The sequence below is a fragment of the Marmota marmota genome, unplaced genomic scaffold (assembly GCF_001458135.2).
Source record: "Marmota marmota marmota unplaced genomic scaffold, marMar, whole genome shotgun sequence".
Lineage (NCBI taxonomy): Eukaryota > Metazoa > Chordata > Mammalia > Rodentia > Sciuridae > Marmota > Marmota marmota.
The window spans coordinates 19,511,229-19,532,806 of record NW_026000037.1 but is presented as its reverse complement, the minus strand read 5'-3'; the positions used below and the strand labels follow the sequence as shown (position 1 = coordinate 19,532,806).

The 21,578-nt window shown below is 36.4% G+C and overlaps 1 protein-coding gene across 1 annotated transcript in view; it reads right to left on the bottom strand.

Annotated features, from left to right (window-relative positions):
- Nucleotides 1–21,578, bottom strand: part of Cntnap5 (contactin associated protein family member 5) — a 790,323-nt gene that overhangs the window by 267,597 nt on the left and 501,148 nt on the right. Inside the window, exon 12 of the mRNA XM_048812122.1 lies at nt 8,234–8,353. Coding sequence (XP_048668079.1) covers nt 8,234–8,353 — 120 coding nt within the window. The remainder of the gene's footprint in view (nt 1–8,233; nt 8,354–21,578) is intronic.

Genomic DNA, 21,578 nt, shown 5'->3' with positions numbered 1-21,578 from the left:
CCATTGTCTACAGTAATAACAATATACCTGAGGGTGGGTAGGGTAGAAAGAAAGGTGTATTTAGTTTACAGTTTTGGAGAATGAAAGTTCAAATGACATATCATCAGCCCTGGCAAAGACCTCATGGCAGACAGCATTAGAGGGCAGGAAGGAGTACAAGAGGGAATCAGAAAGACAGGGGAGGGGCTGCTCTTACTCTTATATAACAACCGTTTTATGAGAACTAAGTAGGGTCCCATGAGAACTAATTTATTTTATTTTTTATTGATTTTAAAAAAAAAATAAATGACAATGGAATGCCTTATAATTCTTATTACACATATACAGCACAATTTTTCATATCTCTAGTTGTATATAAAGTATGTTCACACCAAGTCGTGTCATCATACCTGCACTTTGGATAATGATGTCCATCACATTCCACCATTCTTGCTAAACCCCTGCCTCCTCCCCTCCCTTCCCACCCCCCTGCCCTATCTAGAATTCTTCTATTCCTCCCACGCTCCCCCTCCCTAACCCACTATGAGTCAGTCTCCTTATATCAGAGAAAACATTCAGCATTTGTTATTTGGGGGATTGGCTAACTTCACTTAGCATTATTTTCTCCAACACCATCCATTTACCTGCAAATGCCCATGAGAACTCTTTTAATCTGACCTTTCAGCAACAGCACCCGCAATGACCTAAGGACCTTCCACTAAGCCACACCTCTTGCACTCCCAATACTATTCACATGTCCACACTGGGGACCAAACTTCCAACCCATGATGAACACATCGCATTGAAACCAGAATATATCCTGTTAGTTATTTTCTAATATGAAAATCATCGTCCCATAGAAACACACAAGTAAATTGATGGTTATTGTGCAGAGGGATCAGTTTCATTGAGGAAATCTATAGAAGATGAAAGGGGAGAATTGAATATGGATACCCATTTGGGCCTGAGGGTACCTGACTGAATTATTCAGGGTTCTCCAGATAAACAGAACAACCTGGGTGAACTAGCTTTGTGTGTGTGTGTGTGTGTGTGTATGCCTGAGACAGAGAAGGGGATAGGGACAAAGATTGCTAGGAATTGAATCATGGAGGCTTGGTATGTCTAAAATCTGTAGGACAAACTGGCAGTCTGGAGACTCTGGGAAGAGGTGCAGTTTGAACCCAGATGTATGTGTCAAAACCTCTTCATGTTTAGAAAAAAGTCAGTGTGTGTTGTATTAAAGCCTTCAGTGGATTGCATGATGTCTACCCACTTTATGGAGGGAAGACTGCTTTACTCATAGGAGTAAAATGATTTAAATGATAGCTTCATTAAAAAAAAATACCTTCACACAAGACATTCAGAATAATGTTTGACTGGAGAAACCAATATTGAATCTCAGTCAGTATGACATATGAAATTATCCTTCAAACCGAGGGAAGAATGTAGCCTGAGAAACCTCATGCTTCTGTCTCATCAACCCAAGCTTCCTCTACAGGGAACTCAAGGGTTTGCTAATTTCAACCACATACAATGTTCTCTTTTCTGTTCCACTTCTGTTTTTTTGTTTTGTTTTGTTTTGTTTTTCTGCATATTGGTTGTGGCCCCAAGGATTTCTTCATTTCCTGATGGTATCTCACCTATCCTGAAAACCCACCTTATATGCATTTTCTTTCAGTAAAACAATTCTTAGTCTTCTCTGGACTCTTCGTTGTTTCAAAGGTATGCTTTCCTACATGCCCAATCAGATTAATGCAGGCAAGGATGATCACAAGCTTCTTCATCATTGCCTGAAATGGTCTGAGTCAATCCAGACCTTTATCACCAGATAGTGACATGGAGCCCATTTACCCCTTTTGACAAAACATTACATTTTAGTATGTCACAGGTTCTGTTAGTTGTCTAATTGTCTCTTGGTTTGATTTTTAACTTTTAATCAACTCCTGGGGATAGTTCACTTTCTACGTCTCTTATTCCTTGCATGTTTCTTATTTTTATTTTAAACTTAACCCCATTTAACTTAAAAATGGAGACCCTTTGTTGGTCAGATTGAAATTTATTGGAAAAAATCTGTAAAATTCATTTATTTGCACAGTTTATAGATTACCCTCATGGCCCCTATCATCAACATCAACCATCTTGATCTTCGATGAACTATAATCATTTTTCCTAAACTTCTTTGGATATTCCTTTAAGCATACTGCTATGGATAGATTCCATTTGCCCCAGTAGATCCAGTTTCTACCCATCTCTAGTTTTCTCTGTGACCAAGAAGGCTGAATAAAAAACATTCTATCAACAAAGTTTCTTACCTTCTGGATTCTAGTTGGGTCTGGTCAATAGAAAGAATAGGAAGGTGACTGGAAGGGGCAATGGAATATTGAAGTCAGAATGGTCACTCCCACTGAGTTGGCTGCTTCCCAACAAGAGGTCACAGCACTCCCATGCAACATCTTCTCCACTCTGCCTTCTTTTCTAGCCTGATAGCACATCTTTCCCTCAATTGTCCAGACTTGGTGGTGGGAACCACCCATTTGTTACTTTTAAAGCTCTGGGATATAAGCTTTAAAACTCACCACCACCATAATCCCTTTTATGTGCTTGTATCTTTGTAAATACTCCCTGATTTGAACTAACCATCAGGCAAATTCACTGTCCCCAAGATGGGAATGCAAATGTTAGCGCTAAGTCCATGCGTGACATAAAGAGAACATCTTGTTAGTGCTCAGGATTTGGTTTGCCTTTTCCTCTAAGCCAGCTAAGTAATCTGGTAGGCTCAAGGAGCATCTATGATAGGACTATTTTTCCTTTTCGAGTCTTCTGCCTCGCTGGGCAGATTATGCATCTTCAATAAGTTTAGCTTACCCCTGGTCAAGTCATTTCGATCCTTTCTTTTCTAGTTGTTCACAAGATTTTCAGTGTTCTACTCAGTGACTCAGCACAGGGAATTGGTGGCCCTCACAAATGTGTAGACCACAGAGACACTTGCACTTTTTTCCTGCCATTCATTCTCTCTTCCCAAAAATGTGTTCTCTCATTGCTTCACTTGGTCAGTCCCTCTTTCCCACCCAGGCTTAAGAGGTACCACTTGCCTGCCCAATAACCCTTCCACTGCACTCCAGACTAGGTTATGGACCCTTCCTGTAGGTACCCAACACACACTATACATATCCTTTCCCTGTCCTTATTTATACTTTAATTGTTGCTGTAGCATCTCCATTACTAATCTGTGAAAAAGGCTGAAATGATATTGTCATGGTTAAACATTTTCTGCCAAAATTATACATGGAATTCCTAGCCCTGAAAACTCATGAATGTGGCCGATTTGGAAAAGATTTTCTACAAATATCATCAAGTTAAGATGAGCTCATACTCCATAGAGGTATAATTGAACTCAATCCAATATGAAGGGTACCCCTTATAGGAAGAAAAGAAAACAGACCCACAGACACAAAAATGAAGAAAGCCATGTGTCAAGGTCATCTGGAGGCAGCATGGCTATCTCTGGGAGGCAGAAACTTAGTTCTAGCTAAGGGATGCCAGGGATGGTACAGATTCCTCTTCCAGAAAGGAGGAAGAGATAAAAGATTCACCCTGAAGGCTCCAAAGGAAATGTGATCCTGCCAACACCCTGATTTTAGTTTTCTAGCTTTTAGAGCTGTGAGATAATACACTTCATTTCTGTGTCCTGCCTAGGGTGTGGTTCTGTAACAGCGGTTATAGGAAACTAACGGAGAGAAGCTTTCACAACGGAGGCATCTTGCATAGTGTCTGCAATGTGCAAGTTTATTTTGAGTGAAATTATATTGAGCCGAAATGAATTATAAAATCATGTACAAAGATTTTGAAAGTAGGTCCTGTGTGTATTCCTATAGCCAATTGCTCTTCATCTTTCTCATTCAGCACTTCACAAAGTCCTCCATCCAAAAACTGAGGTTCCTCCCTCTCCCATCCACTAGTCCCATGGCAAAGCAACTTAGAACAGGGTTCCAGGGAAGGCACACTATCAAAAGTTTACAGAGGTTTGACTTTAGTCCCTTCATCGGTAAACTTAAACACTCCATCATGTTGCTAATGTTATTAGGCTTATGTTCCCCATGCAGAGATCATGACACTTTAATCAAAGATAGCAGTTGCCGTTGGAGCATTTGAGCATCTCACCTCCCCAAAATTACCCTGAGAGTAGTTTAGATGCACAGACTGCAATCTCTCAGCACAGGTTACGTACCACCTTGCCTATATCAATAGGAAACTAACATTCCCTAGGGTGCCTTATAAAGAGGGAAGCACATTTGCTATCTTCCACACTGAAAGCTTCTCATCTTCAACCACTTGACATCTATTTGAAAGTACCTGGAGACTCTTTAGGAAAAAAATTCTACAGATAATCTCAGAAATTTCTAAATGAGAAAGGGCTGTAAGATTGCCGGGCAACAGATCTATATTTTAGAAATGTGACACTGAAGCCACAAGCGCTCATCTGATGGGCACAGAAAGGAGAACCCAGGTTTTCTTTCTCCAGCATTCTTTGTGTTCTTTATGTAATTGAGACTGAGAAAAAAAACTCAAATAAACTCTCTAAATTTAATACACTGTACTTTCTTTGAGATGACTTTTTAAATCACTGATTTTAGAGGTCATGTAGCTATGCAATATATTATTATATTCCAATAGCTTTGCTATAGATAACACCACTGACACATGGGTCATGGTGGTAATGGTTGCCTATGTTGTTCTCCAGGGACCTAGAGGCCCCTTTTGTCCAGTTCCAACTGGTTGAAACCACCTGCCCTTCACTTGGGCCTGGGCAAATATCTATCTGCTGGGTGATTTTGATTTCAGAAAGTCAAAACTCCACCTCCAGAGTATGCTAACACCACCATTTTCTCAACCTGCATCCTATGAAGAGCCATGAAATTTGATTATGCATGCACAGATCACTAAGTACTTCACCTTTCCAAACCTCCACTTGTCTTCCACTTTGTCTTAGACCATCCTGCTTCATACAACTAAGCCTTGTCCTTAGGGAGATGGATGGAAGACATGCTTGATCACCTCATGAATAAACTCTGGTAAAACTCATCATTTCAGTGAATGGCATCTTGCACGGAATACAAAATGGGTCTGGTTCAGTAACACTATTACTTCACTTGCTCCAAAAGGGCAGAGAAGAGTAGCTTTGTGTTTTCAAAAATCAGAGCTAAAGACAGACTGATCCTCTGTATTCCATTTCTTCTCTCCCTTCTCCTTCACTATCTTTATTACTCCCTTTCTGTCTTTCCTGGACGAGTTTTTCATACTTTTCATAGTGTTATAAATCACTCATATTTAAGAGCATTGAAGATTTAAAACTCACAAAGAGAAAGAGGCATACTTAATCATCATTACATTTGTACATTGGAAAATTGTTTGCCAATAAAATATGATAATTGATAATTCAGCCTCAACACAGCCTTGTTTTTATTTCTATAATACTTTATGAAAAAATAAAACCTAATCTTCCCATGAGATGAATTCTAGGTAGGGAAGAGGGGTGGGAGGGAAAGGAAGGGGACAGGGGATTAGCAAGGGCGGTGGAATGTGATGGACATCATTATCCAAAGTACATGTATGAAGACTCGAATTGGGTGTCAACATACTTTATATATATATAAACAGAGATATGAAAAATTGTGGTATATATGTGGAATAAGAATTATAATGCAAAAAAACAAAGTACATGTATAAAGGCATGAATTGGCTTGAACATATTCTATATGCAAAGATATGAAAATTCATACTCTATATGTGTAATAAGAATTGTAATGCATTCCACAGTTGTGTATTTAAAAAATAAAATCAATAAAACTAAAAAAAAAGTAAAACCTAATTATTTTGCCACTTCATATGACCAAAATAATCATATGCAAAATAAATGCCAACCCATGATCATCATAGCTCCCACCTTTAGACACAACTCAGTCTCTGATCCTTCAGTATCACAAATAGCAAGTTTTTCATCCATACAATTGGATAAAAAGCCTACATATGGACTTTATGAAACTTCAAGATTATTATATCTGTGTCTGTACATAACATAGATGTAGAACATATGTGTTCATAGAAAATGTTTCCTTTCAAATTGTAATAATATAATAACATAGCAATGTCTAGATTATTTCTTCTAGGTGGTTTAACATCTTCTTCATATTTTCCTTTTAGGCCCAAATTTCATACTATTATCACTGAGTATTTTGTTTTAAAAAATACCACTTAAACAAAACATATGCAATACAAAATATCCAGTGAAATGAATTAACTGAGTCAGAATTATTTCCTAATTCTTGACTCAAAATTGCAGAACTTATTACCTTGAGCATATCATGAAATTCTGATATTCTCTCTCCTTCCAGGTAAGGACTATATAAAAAATATATAAAAAATGAACATCTGTCTCAGATCTTTATTGTGAGGATTAAAAGAGATATATATTTTTAAAATTTTATTTGTTCTTTTTAGTTATACATGGTAGTAGAATGTATTTTGACATGTTATACATACATGGAGTATAATTTCCCATTCTTGTGGTTGCACATGAAGTGGAGTTAAACTGGTTATATATTCATATATGAAAAAAGAGGTATAATCTTTGTACTCTCCCAATTCAGTTCCAAAGGTAGTTGACGCTCAATAGATGATTGCCATCACCACCAATTCTACTATTTCACATCATACTTGGTCACTCAGTAGGAGGCATTTATGTTCTTTGCTCAATTCTGCAGCCAAATTACTTTTTTGATAAAATATAGACCAAGGAGAATTTGCATTAGAATGGCTTGGAAAACTTAGAGAAACTGCATTTACAGAAATAGAATTTCTGAGGCTGGGAAGCTTGCATTTTTAGCAAGACTCCATATGTTTTAAAAATATCCTAGATTCACCGAGAAGCTTCGTACTGTACCAGGTTTTCTAACAAGCTAGGTTATCACAACCATGAAAGAAAACAATAATACAATTTCTAATTATGTTTTAGTGCTACTGAAAAACAGCTAGCATACATTCATTTTAGAAAGATGAAGTACTGTGAATATGCAATAAAACTGCATCCATTTCCAGGTCTCTAACATGGTCTGCAGAATATTTCTGGCCCTTTGGATGCAGTTGCTTAAATAGCTAAGTGTTCTTACTTGTCATTTCTTGCAATGGTTTGCTTGCATTTCTGCTTGTAGGATTGCATGGAAATGTTGCCAGTTATTACTGCTGATGAACAATAGTCACTGTGTCTTATTTCTCTGCATATCCCCAGTGTTCAGGACAGTGTCTAGCTACAGAAAGAGCTTCAGACATGTGGTCGCCTTTTTGCAGAGAAACCTGGGGCATGAGGACTCAATGAACCCCTATTACTTTCCTGTTTAATTATATGATACAGCTGGCATCTCTAAAGAGAAGTACTTGAAAGAGAAACAACAACAACAAAAAAATGTGTATTTGCCGATTAATGACACTCCACATGGTAGAAATGCTCCTGTAGTTGAATGTTTATTTAACGATTAAATCAAGGTTTGGCACTGTGAAATTACATTTCAGAGAAAATTAGTGATCAGATGTCATTTCTAAACCCATGTACTAATTACCTTGTTCTATGTCCTTCTGTGATTTAGAAAGAAGTTTCAAGGTATCATGAAATTTCTAGGAAGAACAAAAACAGCTCACCATTTTTTTAGGCATCTAATGGAAAACCAGCCTGGCTTGCTTCTCCAATACACTTACACATGGTTGCATTTAATCCTTACAACTCTAGGGGGTGGAACTATCATTTCCATTTTGCTGATGAACCACTGAAGCCCAGAGAGAATATTAAGATTCATCCAGATACACAGTCCTCAGGTGCATATACAAATGAATGTTTCCTAATTATTGAATCAGGGCTTCCCACTGGTCTTTAAATTTTGCTTTTTGTTTGTTTTCCTTTTTTTTTTCTATTTTCAGAGTTTAAGAGAGATCATGTCCTTGGCAAGCTTGACAGAAAACACTTGATAATTAATTCTTGATTCAGTGAAACATTATGAAGACCATTAACAGATTTTCTCCTCTCGCTCTCTCTCTTTTGAAAATAACCTTGCTGATAATTCCTATCTTTACCAAAATAATTTACCCCCAAAAAAGTTGGTTCTCTATGTTTCTATCCACAAAAGAGGCTCCTTCCAGTGATTTCCCATTGCTTTGTACCATCCAATGGCTAGTTTATGCTTGAGTAGAAACTCTGCACTCTTACCAGTGATGTTGCAGTACACTTGAAGAGGTCCCAGGGGCCCACTGCCATCAGAGTCAATGTAGAAGAATCCAGCCATGTGCCCTTGGTGCCTATAAACCTCACAGGATTTCTCGTAGATGGCTGAAAAGACAGAAAGGCAAGAGACAAGGAAGTTTGCTTGGCCCTGCATTTCCCCCTGTAGGTTCAGTACCTCCTATTGTATGTAATTTGCATGATTCCTTCTTTCTCTTCTTTTATAGCCTCAGCTGGAACCCCATGCCTTTAAAAACTATCCTTCCAATACTTGATACAGTCCTGTCCTCCATTTATCTTAATTCATCCATTCTTCTAAACTCAGCTCACAGGGTATACCCCTCCTCAGTCTGCCCTCACCTCTTATATGCCCCTCCTCTTTGATGATTTATATATCCTTCCCTCTTGCCCCCACAGTACATTAAGCAAAAATTACCCATAGAGTATTCTGGCTCCCATAATGCTATGGGATACCGAATCTGTATAAGTAGTAGCCATGTGTTATTTTACACTGTGTTCCAGCATCACAGTGCTGGTTCAATAAATGTTTGATTCATGAATCAAAGAAAAATAAAATGCATATATGCAGTCATCTGTCTTTACTAATGATGTACAAAATTACTGTCTAATGTCTATATATCCAGAGCTGAGCACAGTAATTGACAGAGTGGTTGAAAAACCACATTCAGTCCATTTTGACTGAACTGGCACTAACTTCCTGACTCTTGTCAACAGGTGAGGTTACCATCAAAGGACAAAACCATGGATTAGGCAATCAATCTGTGCCCCAGAAAACTCAAAGCCCTGCTGTTTGCAGCCACGGAAGTTTTTGGTGCTTAGATAAGAAGGACAGGCACAGGTATCCCCAAATAGAAGGTTTTGACTGATCTATCAGTTGTTTAGAGAATCATAAATTTCACTAAACAACATGCATGAATTTGGAGGAGTGTAAAGAGGCATCATCTGGTGTCTCATGCATGAGAATATAAAATGTCATCTGATGGTTCAGACCCAAATGTGGTGGATCAGAGCAGGAGGTACACATCCAATTGTGTCACCCAACCATGCTTAAAACACTTCAGTAGCTCCTCACAGCCTCCAAGATGTAGTACAAACTGCTCAACTTAGCCAGCTCCTGCCCCTTGTGACTAATGCCCCATCCCAGAAATATGAAGCTGCAGTTTGTCATGATCAAGTGTGAGGGGTGTCTCAAATAATTCATTACCAGTAAAATTCTAAAGCCTGAGAGGGTTTGTCTTTTTATAAATTAGAGTGAATTCAAGGTTATACTTATATTCATGGAAATTTCTCTTTCATTCCTGCACATTTTCTGAAGCAAGAGGTAAATGAGAGTGTTGTCATTTGTGCCCTACATAGTGAACGTCACCTATAGCTCATTTGTATTTGCTAACCCCTGTGCTTGAATGTGTTATACACGTGAAAGCCAACTTGTATGTGTGTGACCTTGCCACAAATACCCTCACACTCCCACAGAGAGAGCCACATGCAAGGAATGGCTATTGTCCCATGAAAGATAAAATGTCACCCATGAAGCATGTGGGTGCTTGCATAATGGTTAAGAACATGCATGTTAGACTGGGCAGTTTCTCAGTGTGGGACTACCACTTCCTGTCTGTGATAGCTTAAACAGATTCACCTGTGGTAGACACCTCCTAAGGTGACTCCTGTGATGGATGCTTCCTGGTATTCATATCCTGTTCAAAAATCCATCTTTTCCCCCTGAGTGAGCTGGACTTATTGACTTGTTGTACTAAACAGAATATGACAGAAATGATAGATGTCATTTCCAAGAATAGATTGTAAAAAGACAGTGGCTGCCATCTTGGTTGTTCCTGTATCACTCCTGGTGGTAGAAGCCAAATGCCTTGTCATGGGGAAGCCCTGTGACATGGCCCACATGAGCAAGCTCCGACATTGCTGTGAAATGCCATGAGAGTGAGCACTAAAGCAGATCCAGAGTCAAAGCTTGAAGTGACAACAACCTCAGCTAACATCTTGATTGCAATTGCATGAAAGACGGCTAGAACCACCCTCTTAACTACACACAAAACCAAAGGAACTAGGAGATGATAATATGTGTTGTTTCCACAAGCTAAGATTTGCCATGATTCATTACAAGAGATAGCTAATCAACTCTCAGAGCATTGATTTTCTCATTTACCTGTAGGTCCCAAAAGAGTCTGCTTTATAAGGTCCTAGTAAGTACTCAAAGTGATAATTTATGTATGGCACATAGAAGTTACTTGATTAATATGAACTATAATTAATAGCCCTCATTTCATGTTATTGCTTTTTCCTTTGATAAGTTCTTTACCTATTTTTTTCTGTTCCATTACTATTCAAGAGACTTGTTATACAAAAAGAGTAACCCTTAACTCCCTTGTTTTTCTTTCTATCCTCTCTCTTCATATTTTACATATATACACAATACACATACATATACACACATACATATATAACATATATCACAAATTTGATTCTAAATTTTCTAACAATTATATAAAATGTATCCTAAAATATTCATATAAAAATTAATATAAACAGATATCTATTGGGGGAGAGAGAAAGTAAGGTAATAGGGAGAAGGATAAAAACTAGACCTTCCTGGATGTTTTGTATTTTTAATTTTGAAACCATTAAAGTATTTCAAATAATTACAAACAAAAGTGTAAGTAACAGAAGGAAAAAAATAGTCCCTTCTTAATCACTGAAAGAAAATAAAAACAAATGAACTAGAAAATATTTCAAGTGGTGTTGAGATTGAGTATTTTCTTCTTTATTAATCACAAAATCCAGATACATAAGAAGAGCACAGAGAGAAATAAATGAACCTGATATCAGCTTTAGCAATCAGTGCCATTTGACTTATCTTCTGTCATCTATATTCTCCATGTTTCAGTTATCTATTTTTTCATAAAAACAAAGACATATACAAAATAAGCCACTCGGATTTTCAGTTAAAACAATCATTGCAAGATTCTGCAGGTCAGCCATTGAGGCTGGGCTTAGCTGTTTATTCTTGCCCAGGCTCAGATCATCTGTGAGGGCTAACATTGCATCTGCCATCAGCTGCGGAGGCAGAGAAGACTTTGGTAGTAAATGGGAATTTCAGTTCTTTCCCATGTGGTCTTTCATATTCTAGCACCTAGGTTTACATAATAAAGACTCCCAGAGCAGCAAGAGGGCAAGTGCTTGCCAGACCTCTGATTGCATGATGTTTGATGATGTCTCAGCTTCCAAAACAAGTAACTGAGCCAGTCAAACTCCAAAGAACTGATCTCAAGGGTCTGAATGAATTGCAACTATAGGATAGGTCTTGATTAAATCTTTGTTTGACTTCATGGGGCAGGATCACACTAGAGTGTGACAAATGTTGGGATTTGGATATCTTTTATCCCCTCATGTTGCCTACTATTCTTTGAACACTAGTTCCTTAAACTTTGGCCCAGTTACCAGGTGATTTCTAAGGGCCAAGCCTAGTAACAAGCATTTCTACATATACACTATACATGAGCTCATAAAATATAAGTACTTTGCCCAAAGACAACTAGCTGGCAAGTGGTTACACTAAGTTTATCACTGTGCTCTACTTTGGATACAGAATATCCCTCAAAGGTCTATGGTACCTTGATCTTCAGATGGTGCTATTTGGAGGTGGGGCCTAGTGGAAGGTCTTTAGGTAATTGAGGACATGTCATTAAAAGTGACTGGGGTGTCCTAGCTATTTCCTCTCTCTCTCTCCTTTTCTTCCTGGTCACGAAGAGAGAAATTTTACTCCTATATAAGTTCCTACCATGATACACTGCTTAGCTACAGGCCCAAAGCAAAGGGATCAACCAACCGTGGACAGAATCCTCCAAAATTATAGACCAAAATAAATCTTTTGTCTTTGTAAGGTCATTATCTTCAGTTTTTTATGATGTCAAAAAACGAACACACACACTTCTTCCTGATTTGTTAGCGGGGATGCTTTATAAATCTCAAATGTCAATCATCTCTGATTTGATTTCCCTTAACAATAAGATTGTATGGGAAAAGCAAGATAAATATCTGATGTTTTCCTTTAATTCATCAGTTTCAAAACACTAAAGGGTTTCCTAGCATTTTCTAAAAGTGACCAAGGAGAATATTTTTAGAATTATTATGAACTTAAATTCTTAAAAACATTTGATATTTACACAGTAATTTGACAAGTAGGATAAAGTAGGGTTTGTTCTATTAGGAAATCAAAACAAAAAAACAAAAACAAGCATAACAAAAGTCTTGAAATAGTGAATAATGTGATTTTTTAAAAAGCATTGTTATTTTATTATGAAACTAGTATAAACAGCAAGAAAAAGCTAGCAATTATGTTCTTGTGATTGTAAAGTAAGGTTTTATTAGATAAAATCTGTAGTACAAAAATCACATAAAATTCTCAATTTGAGTTTGTAATATCAGCATGAACTCATTATTTAATTTTTAAATAATATAGCATCATTTCATATTTGTATCATTGAAAACGCTATAAACAATCTACTGTGCAAAGGTCTCTAAGTGCATTTTCCCATTAAAATATAACAAGGGTTTTACTGACTCCATGTTTGGAGCAGAAAATGGTTGGAACACCTTGTATTACTTGAAAAAACAAAAAAAAAAATATCAAAAATTGGATTCATGTCAAAATAACAGAAGAATCTATTTAATAGAAGAATTACAGTATCAAAAATAGTAATCACTGTAATTGTTAAATTTATGCATTTCCTAGTATCTATCTCATCTATACATCTAAGTCCTTTGGGCACCTTTCAAACTTGCTAATAAATGAACTCTTGTTATGAAAAATAGAAATAATACAGATCACATTCTGTTTTTGTTGTATTAACTGTGTTTGAGAGCAACCTAACAATCCAAAAAGATAATGTTTGGAGAAAAATCAAATCTAGAAAATGCAAAGGAATACAATAGCCCACTTGCCATTTCTGTAGAAAACATATCCCAAGACTCCCAAAAGCTTTTTGAAGCCATGGGTAGTCTTGAACCCCATTTATACGATATCTTTAATTCTTACACATATATACTTGTGATAATGTTTAATTTATTAAGTAGGCACAAGAGATTACAAAAATAAATAATAATAAAAGAATTATAGAATAATAATATATTTTAATAATATGTATGTGAGTGTGATTTCTCTCTCTCTTTCTCAAAGTATTCCATTTTACTTTCCTGTAGTTTGGGGCACTGGTTGACCACCAAGGAAACAAAGGAAAATTAAATCTAGAGTGAGTGAGCCTAATAGAACTTGAAAACCATCTTTTTAAAATACCCAGTGAAGCAAAAGAGTAATAATAATGAAGGACTGCTAAAATCATTAGGTAAGAAGTTAATAGAAGATATTTTAATTCATGCATTCAGTTAGCAACACTCAAACTCATGAGTAAATCTTAGTATTCTTAAAAGTGATTACAGGGTACCTTAAAGATGGTGCAACAAAAAGTCCATAGCCCCACCTAAAACACATCTTTGCCAAAAATTGAAGCTGAGTTTAATCAGGCTCTGAGTCCTAAACACTGATTTACAAAAGAGGTTAAAAAACATGCTACACTATAAGGATGTAGTTTGTCATTGGAATCTTAATGAGAATTGCATTAAATCTGTATAATGCTTTTGGTAGTATAGCCATTTTGACAATATTAATTCTGCCCCAAACATATAGATATTTCCATCTTCTAAGATTTTCTTCATTTTTTTTTTCTGTAGTGTTCTGTAGTTTTCACGTAAAGGTCTTTCACTTTTTTGTTAAATTGATTCCCAAATATTTTATTTTCTTGGAGGTTATTGTGAATGGGGTAGCTTTCCTAAGTTCTTTTTCAGTTGATTCATCAGTGATGTAGAGGAACACAATTGATTTATGGGTGTTAATTTTTGGGGGGATGAGGGTACCGGGGATTGAACTCAGGAGTACTCTACAACTAAACCACATCCCAGCCCTATTTTGTATTTTTAAATTTAGAGACAGGGTCTCACTGAGTTGCTCAGCACCTTGCTTTTTTGCTGAGGCTGGCTTTGAACTCAAAATCTTCTTGCCTCAGCCTCCTGAGCCTTTGGGATCACAGACATATGCCACCGAGCCTGGCTTACGGGTGTTAATTTTATATCCTTCTGTTTTGCTGAATTCATTTGTGAGTTCAAGAACTTCTCTGATGGAGTTTTTGGGGTCTAATAAATGTAGAATCATGTAGACAGAAAATAGGGATAGTTTGCATTCTTCTTTTCCTATTTGTATCCTTTTAAATTCCTTTCTTCTGCCTAATTGCTCTGACTAGAGTTTCCAGGACTATGTTAAAATAGAAGTGGTGAAAGAGGGCATCCCTGTCTTGTTGAAGGTTTTAGAGGGAATGCTTTTAATTTTTTCCTGTCATGTTCCAGTTTTTAGAGGTGATGCTTTCATTTTTTTCTCCATTTAGAATGATGTTGGCCTTGGGTTTGGAATGTATAGCTTTTACAATGTTAGTTATATTCCTACTATCCCTAGTTTTTCTAGTGTTTTGAACATTAATTGATACTGTGCTTTGTCAAATGCTGTCAGGAAATTCATTTGGAAAAATAAGAAGCCCAGAATAGCAAAAGTCGAAGGAGAAAGCATCAGAATACCAGACCTTAAATTATACTACAGAGGTACAGTAAAATAAATGTCATGGTATGGGCACCCAAACAGACAAGAAGACCAATGGCAGAGAACAGAAAACAAAAAGACAAACCCACATAAATATAGTTATCTCATACTAGACAAAGGTACCCTAAACACACATTGGAGAAAAGGTAGCCTCTTCACCCAATGGTGCTGGGAAAACTGGAAATCCATATGTATTAAATTAAAATTCGACCCCTTATCTCTTATCTGAACAAAAACCAACTCAAGAGGATCAAGGACCTGAGCATTAGAACATGTACCTACTAGAAGAAAAAGTAGACCCAAATCTCCATCATGTCAACTTAGGGACTGAATTCTTCAACAAGACTCCTAAAGCACAAGAAGTAAAGTCAAGAATCAATAAATGGGATTTTATCAAACTGAAAAGCTTCTTTACAGCAAAAATCAAGAACATGAAGAGAAAACCTACAGAATAGGAGAAAATCTTTGCTACCTGCACCTCAGATAGAAAATTAATCTCAAGGATATATAAAGAACTCAAAAAACTTAAAACTATAAAAAACAAATAGCCCAATTAATAAATGGGCAAAAGACACTTCACAGAAAAAGAAATAGGAATGGTCAACAAAAATATGAAAAAATGTTCAACATTACTAGCAATTAGAGAAATGCAAATTAAAACTACACTGAGATTCCATCTTACTCCAGTCAGAATGCCAAATAACAAGAGTATAAGTAATGATAAATATTGGCAAGAATTTGGAGAAAAAGTCACACTCATATGTTGCTGGTGGGACTGCAAATTGGTATAGCCACTCTAGAAAGCTATATGGAGATTCCTCAGCAATCTTGAAATGTAACCACCATTTGACCCAGCTATCCCACTCCTCAGTCTATATCCAAAGAACTTAAATCAGCATACTACAGTGACACAGCCAAATCAATATTTATAGGAACTCAATTCACAATAGCCTAAGCTATGGAAACAATCTAGGTACCCTTCAACAGAGAAATGGATAAAGAAAATATGATACATATATACAATAGAATATTACTCATCCATAAAGAAAAATGAAATTATGGCAGTTACTGGTAAATGAATGGAATTCTAGGCTATCATGCTAAGCGAATTTTTTAGTCAGTTTTTTTTTTTCTGCCAAGACTAAAAGACGCATCCAGAACAATCATAGAGGAGGAAAAGTTTATTTAAGAGCTCATGGTTTCAGATCTCAGTCCAGAAATAGTAGGCTCCATTCCTTGGGGCTGAGGAGAGGCAGGATACCATGGTGGAGGAGTGTGGCAGAGGAAAGCAGCTCGTGTTATGATCAGGAAGCAAAGTGAGCCTCCACTCACCAAACACAAAAGTTAATCCCATCAGGGATTAGTTTACTGATTAGTTTAAGGCTCTCACAACCTGATCTTTCCCTTCTGAACCCTCTCACATTTTATCCCATGTGAAATAAGCACTAAAACTGTGAAATAGACCAATTGCAAAAGAAACAAAGGCCGAATATTCTCTCTGATATGCAGAGGCTGACTCACAATAGGTAGGGTAGGGTAGGGTGGAGGTTCACTTAATTGGACAGGGAGGAGTGGGGGGAACAGAGTGGGATGAGAATGGGAAAGACAGTGGAATGAATCAGACATAACTTTCCTGTGTTCATATATTAATACACGACCATTGTAACTCCATATCATGTACAACCACAAGAATGGGAAGTTATACTCCATGTATAACATGTCAAAATACATTCTACTGTCATATAAAACTAAGAACAACACAATTTAAAAACAAGAGTAAAAAAAGATGTAATTTTTTTTAAATTTAGAATGTGGGGATGATTACTCAGTATCTTCAACAAATAAATGATAAGAAAATGTGAGAATGCACAAAACACATCAAATACTATATACACCTTATTTCAATCCAGAGACAAACACACCAAGAAGGAAAGATGGAGGGGAGGAAAGGAAGAAAGCGAAGGAGGGAGGGAAATAAAGAGAGTGCTGCAGTATTGCCTAGGGTAATCCCAAACTAGTCATAGTCATTTCTTTGGGACATCCCTCACTGTCATGCATGACATTCTGTCTTGAATTTTTTTTTTTGTTGTTGTTGTTCATTTAGTATAATTCCCTTGAGATCCATTCCAAATGCTTGGGGTCTCAATAATATGTTTCTGTGAGCAGTATTGCACAAAATGGATATATGACACTTTGTTTAATCATGAGCCCATTGAAGAGCACTTGGGTCATATTCAGATTTTGCCCATTTCAGTTGTTGCATTTTAAAATTTTTAGAGTGCTATTCCCTGTGAATATTCTTTTTTTTTTTTTTAAAGAGTGAGAGAGTGAGAGAGAGAGAGAGAGAGAATTTTTTAATATTTATTTTTTTTTAATTTTCGGTGGACACAACATCTTTGTCTGTATGTGGTGCTGAGGATCGAACCCGGGCCGCACGCATGCCAGGCAAGCACGCTACCGCTTGAGCCACATCCCCAGCCCCTATTCTTTTTTTTTAATAGCAGATGATTCTTCATTCATTGATGCAGTATTTCCTTCAGATCTCTGAGAACATTCAGACATAATATTTTTCTTGACATTTTCTTCTCTGTGCGCATGCTGTTTACTCCAACCTGTATGCACTTGTTTACCTGCTTTGTTTTGCCTTATGCTTTGTTCTCTATCTTATCTTTCATGTAATACTCTTTCCTGGGATGTTAGGATGTCTTTTATAATTTTCTCATATTTAACAGTGGTTTCTAAAACAACAATTTTGAATTATAAGCAAACTTCTGTGGCTTGCCCTCTGAGGACATTAATGTAGATGTATCTAGCTAGCTGAGTTCATGGGAATCCCATCTTAGTATCTTCAGTCTTTACTCCCAGCTGTATTAGAGTTTAACATTTAAAGGACACATATTTGGTTAACAGATCACTGGAATGGAGAAGACTGGGAGGTTTTAACATTCTGTGCATAAATGTCATCATATGTACACCTCTTCCAATGTGGTACTGACTATTTCAACCATACTTGTTTTCTTCCAGTTTCAGAGACTGTTTTCTCCCAAAAGAAAAACAAAAACAAAAACAAAAAAAAAACTTCAGGCTTCTCTCTCAGTGATGAGGAGAGAATCTCCAAGTGTCCAAATTTTTTGGAGAAGGACTGGTCATCTACCCACCTGTCACACAAACTTAAATGACCCTTTCTATATTAAAACTCACCATTACTTCCACTTGTAAAAAGTGGCTGCTATCTCCAGTTCCTATGCCTTTGGGGAATTTTGCAATGGAAATTTTTGTTTCTTGAATTTCACTATTGTAAATTAGGATTTGACTTTTTTAGATCAGCTACTTGGACACTGTTCATCGACTCACTTCCCAAACTTTAGTATTTTTCTCTTTTATTCCCTCTGCTTTTTGTTTTCCCTGTTTTGTGTTGTGTTGTGTATGTATGTGTCTATGTGAATATTTGCCTTCTTTTGACATTTTGTGTTTATAACATTGTGGGGAGCTTGAGTTGTACCAACTTAAGCCAAGCTTGAGCTACATTTTCAGCATTGCTTTCCCTGCCTAAGTTTAGTTTATAGCATGTTCCACAAGGGACATTTTACATGAGATTTGGAAGGTAGAAGGGACTGCAGTAAGTACACATATTTGTTTTATGCTTGTGAGGCTGGAACTGGGCATGAAGGAGTATTGTACATCATACACATTATTGTCTGTGTTCTGGTGCATGGTATTGTGCAAGCAAATCAGCAGCTCCCCCAGATGGACTACCTTTTACTTTAGCTACCTCCAGGACAAGTGCATTTAAAAATCTCATTTGAAATCCCCCTTTTCCAAATTTGCAGATTTAGAGGTGATAAGTGGTAAGGTGCCCCTGTGATCAGCTAGCAAAGCCATTAAAAAATCATTTACTATTAGTTATATGTGACTTTAGAAGTAACTGAAGGTAAATAGCCACATTCAATCTACTAGGAAGTACAGCATGCTCTTTTGCTTATGGAATTGTTCTTCCTACACTGCTTGAGTAACACATTATTACCCAAGTGAATATGAAATTTTGTAGGTGGTAAAGGTAACAATTCAAATTAGAAGGAAAAAATATAACTATATAGTAAGTTGAGATAATTGGGAAACCACATAGGAAAAAGAACATTGGATCCACACCTAATACTGCAAGCTAGGATCAAATTACAAATGAAACAAGAATTAAACATTAAAAAGTAAAATATATGCTTGTACTAGAGGACCACTGACTGATTTTCTTTATAAACTAGAAATTTCAAAAATTTTTTAGTAATGATTCAAAAGCCAGAAGTAATAAAATAAAATCCAGATAAACTCACATTTAAAAATAAAAAAAATGAAAACAAAATTATAAAACTAAACCTTTTGAATAAAAAATAATATGCCAAAAATAAAATAAAACTACAGATGGACAAAATGGGAAGTTTCCCATTTTGTATTGCCGAGTAAGTATTCACTATGTGGATGTGGAATCCAGGATCTCACACAAAGTAGGCAAATGCTGAAGCACTGAGCTCAGCCTCTACCAGGTGGATGTAGGATGGATCTTTCTCTTCAAAGAACAGTTTAAGCTCTGAAAAGATGCAGTGCAAGGGCGCATGAAATGCATGTTCTTTAAAACTAAATTCTAGGGTTCCTTCCTGTAGGTAACCTTTCTGTATTCTTCATCTGAATTAGGCAGTCCTCCTGTCTGCCTCCATCACTGTCTATAGTAATCTTTGAATTCCGTTTTTGGTCTTCCCTGGAAGACCACGAATTCCTAGAATGCAGAGATTTTTTTTCTTTCAATCAAAAAGGGAAACATTTAATGAAAATTAGTTGAATATCCCCATTATTGCTAAAAGCTGAAATGAGCAAAACTAAAAGATTCTGTGGCAATGTTGTTGTTCTCTGCACTTAGAGCCCTAGTTGAATAAATTTCTATCAACTGCCTGTAAAAACGACCTGATGTGTTTTCTATAACTTCTCAATTGTCTACAGAAGAGCCATCACATTTTATATAGTGATGATGTGAGGATGAGGGAAAAAAATAAATTTTTCAGTGGTAAGATTTGTCTCTTTTAAAAACAGCAACTAATAAACCTACTGTCATTTGAAGGTCTAATATTAGGAGTACATTCAACGCTATGTGCTCCTCAGTGAAAGGACAATGGTGGACATATCAAGACTCTTTAGAATAGATTTTTATATTAATGGGAACAGATGTATAATGTAGCTGGACAGAGCAGATGGATCAGTGTTTTCATATTTGAGGAAAATAGTCTGAATATAGTTCTGGCAGCTAATTTATTGCCTAAGGTACAATTTGAAATGTCCTTGTGATGCTCACACTCATTAAAGATAATGATAGTATTCAGACAGCAAAATAGTTTTATTTAGACCTCACCTTTTCAAGTACCAAGGTCAGAACTGTAGCTTTTCTGCTGTGCCATTTATATTCCTATTGTAAAACTATAGAAACAGACAAGAAACTTATCTCAGTTCATATTTTTAAGGCCTTAAAAATGTTTCATTCCTATTTCTTTCCTTGCTCCCTGTGTCCTCAGTAATATAATATTTGCCACAATTGCAATTAGTTACAGATCTACATACACAGCCTACAGACATAAATAAGATCAAATTAATTCTAGTAATTAAGTAAATGCTTGTGAAGCATTTTGCATTTAGCAGCCATTTATTTAATTAAGTTTATCAAACCCCTTGTGCAGTGGTTTTGTGGGACTTTGCCTTGGCCTTGTTTCAGTGAAGAACGGGAAAAATATGTTAAAACTAATGGGATTGCTGAAATTAGTTCAAAAAATGTGTCAGGGGATTAAATTAGAAAATAGATCTTTTGATGTCCCAGGCTGCAGATAGCTGGTACAGGCTTAAAATAGACACAGGTTCTGCAACAGTTTCATTACTTAAAGGAGGTTAGTGAAAATGAAAACTAGATTAGTGGCTACCAGAGGTTAAGAATGGAGGAAGAGAGAAGGTAGGTGTGGCTATAATGGATAATAGGGAGGATTCTTGTGATGAGACCTTCCATTCCTTTATTGTGATGATTATTTAAATCCACACATTGTATAAAACTGCAGCGAACTAAAGACACACACACACACACACACACACACACACACTCATGCACACAGACAACATCACAATTGAGTGCATGTAAAAATGGTAAAATTTGATTCATCTCTGTATACTATAAACATGTCAATTCCATTTGTAATAACATATGACAGATGTGCAAAATGCTATCATTGGAAAAACTCGATAAAGGTTCACAAAATCTCCAAAAGCTTTTTTGTTAACAATTTATTGCAAAAAAAAAATTTCAGAAAAAGAAATGAGGGTGTAACCCACCAATTTCACTTGTAGGTATATACTTAAAAGAAATAAAAACATACATCTCCATAAAATCTTAATCTGTGAATGTTCAACGTAGTGCTATCTATTCAGAATAGTGAATAAGTGGGAAAAATCTCAAAAGCCCATCAACTGATGAGTGGATAAAAAAATTAAATCACATAGAATAATTCATATGATTGGATTATTTTGGGGGAGGTTCTGGGGTTTGAACTCAGCATCACTTAACCACTAGGCCATATTCTCAGCGATATATATATATATATATATATATATATATATATATATATATAA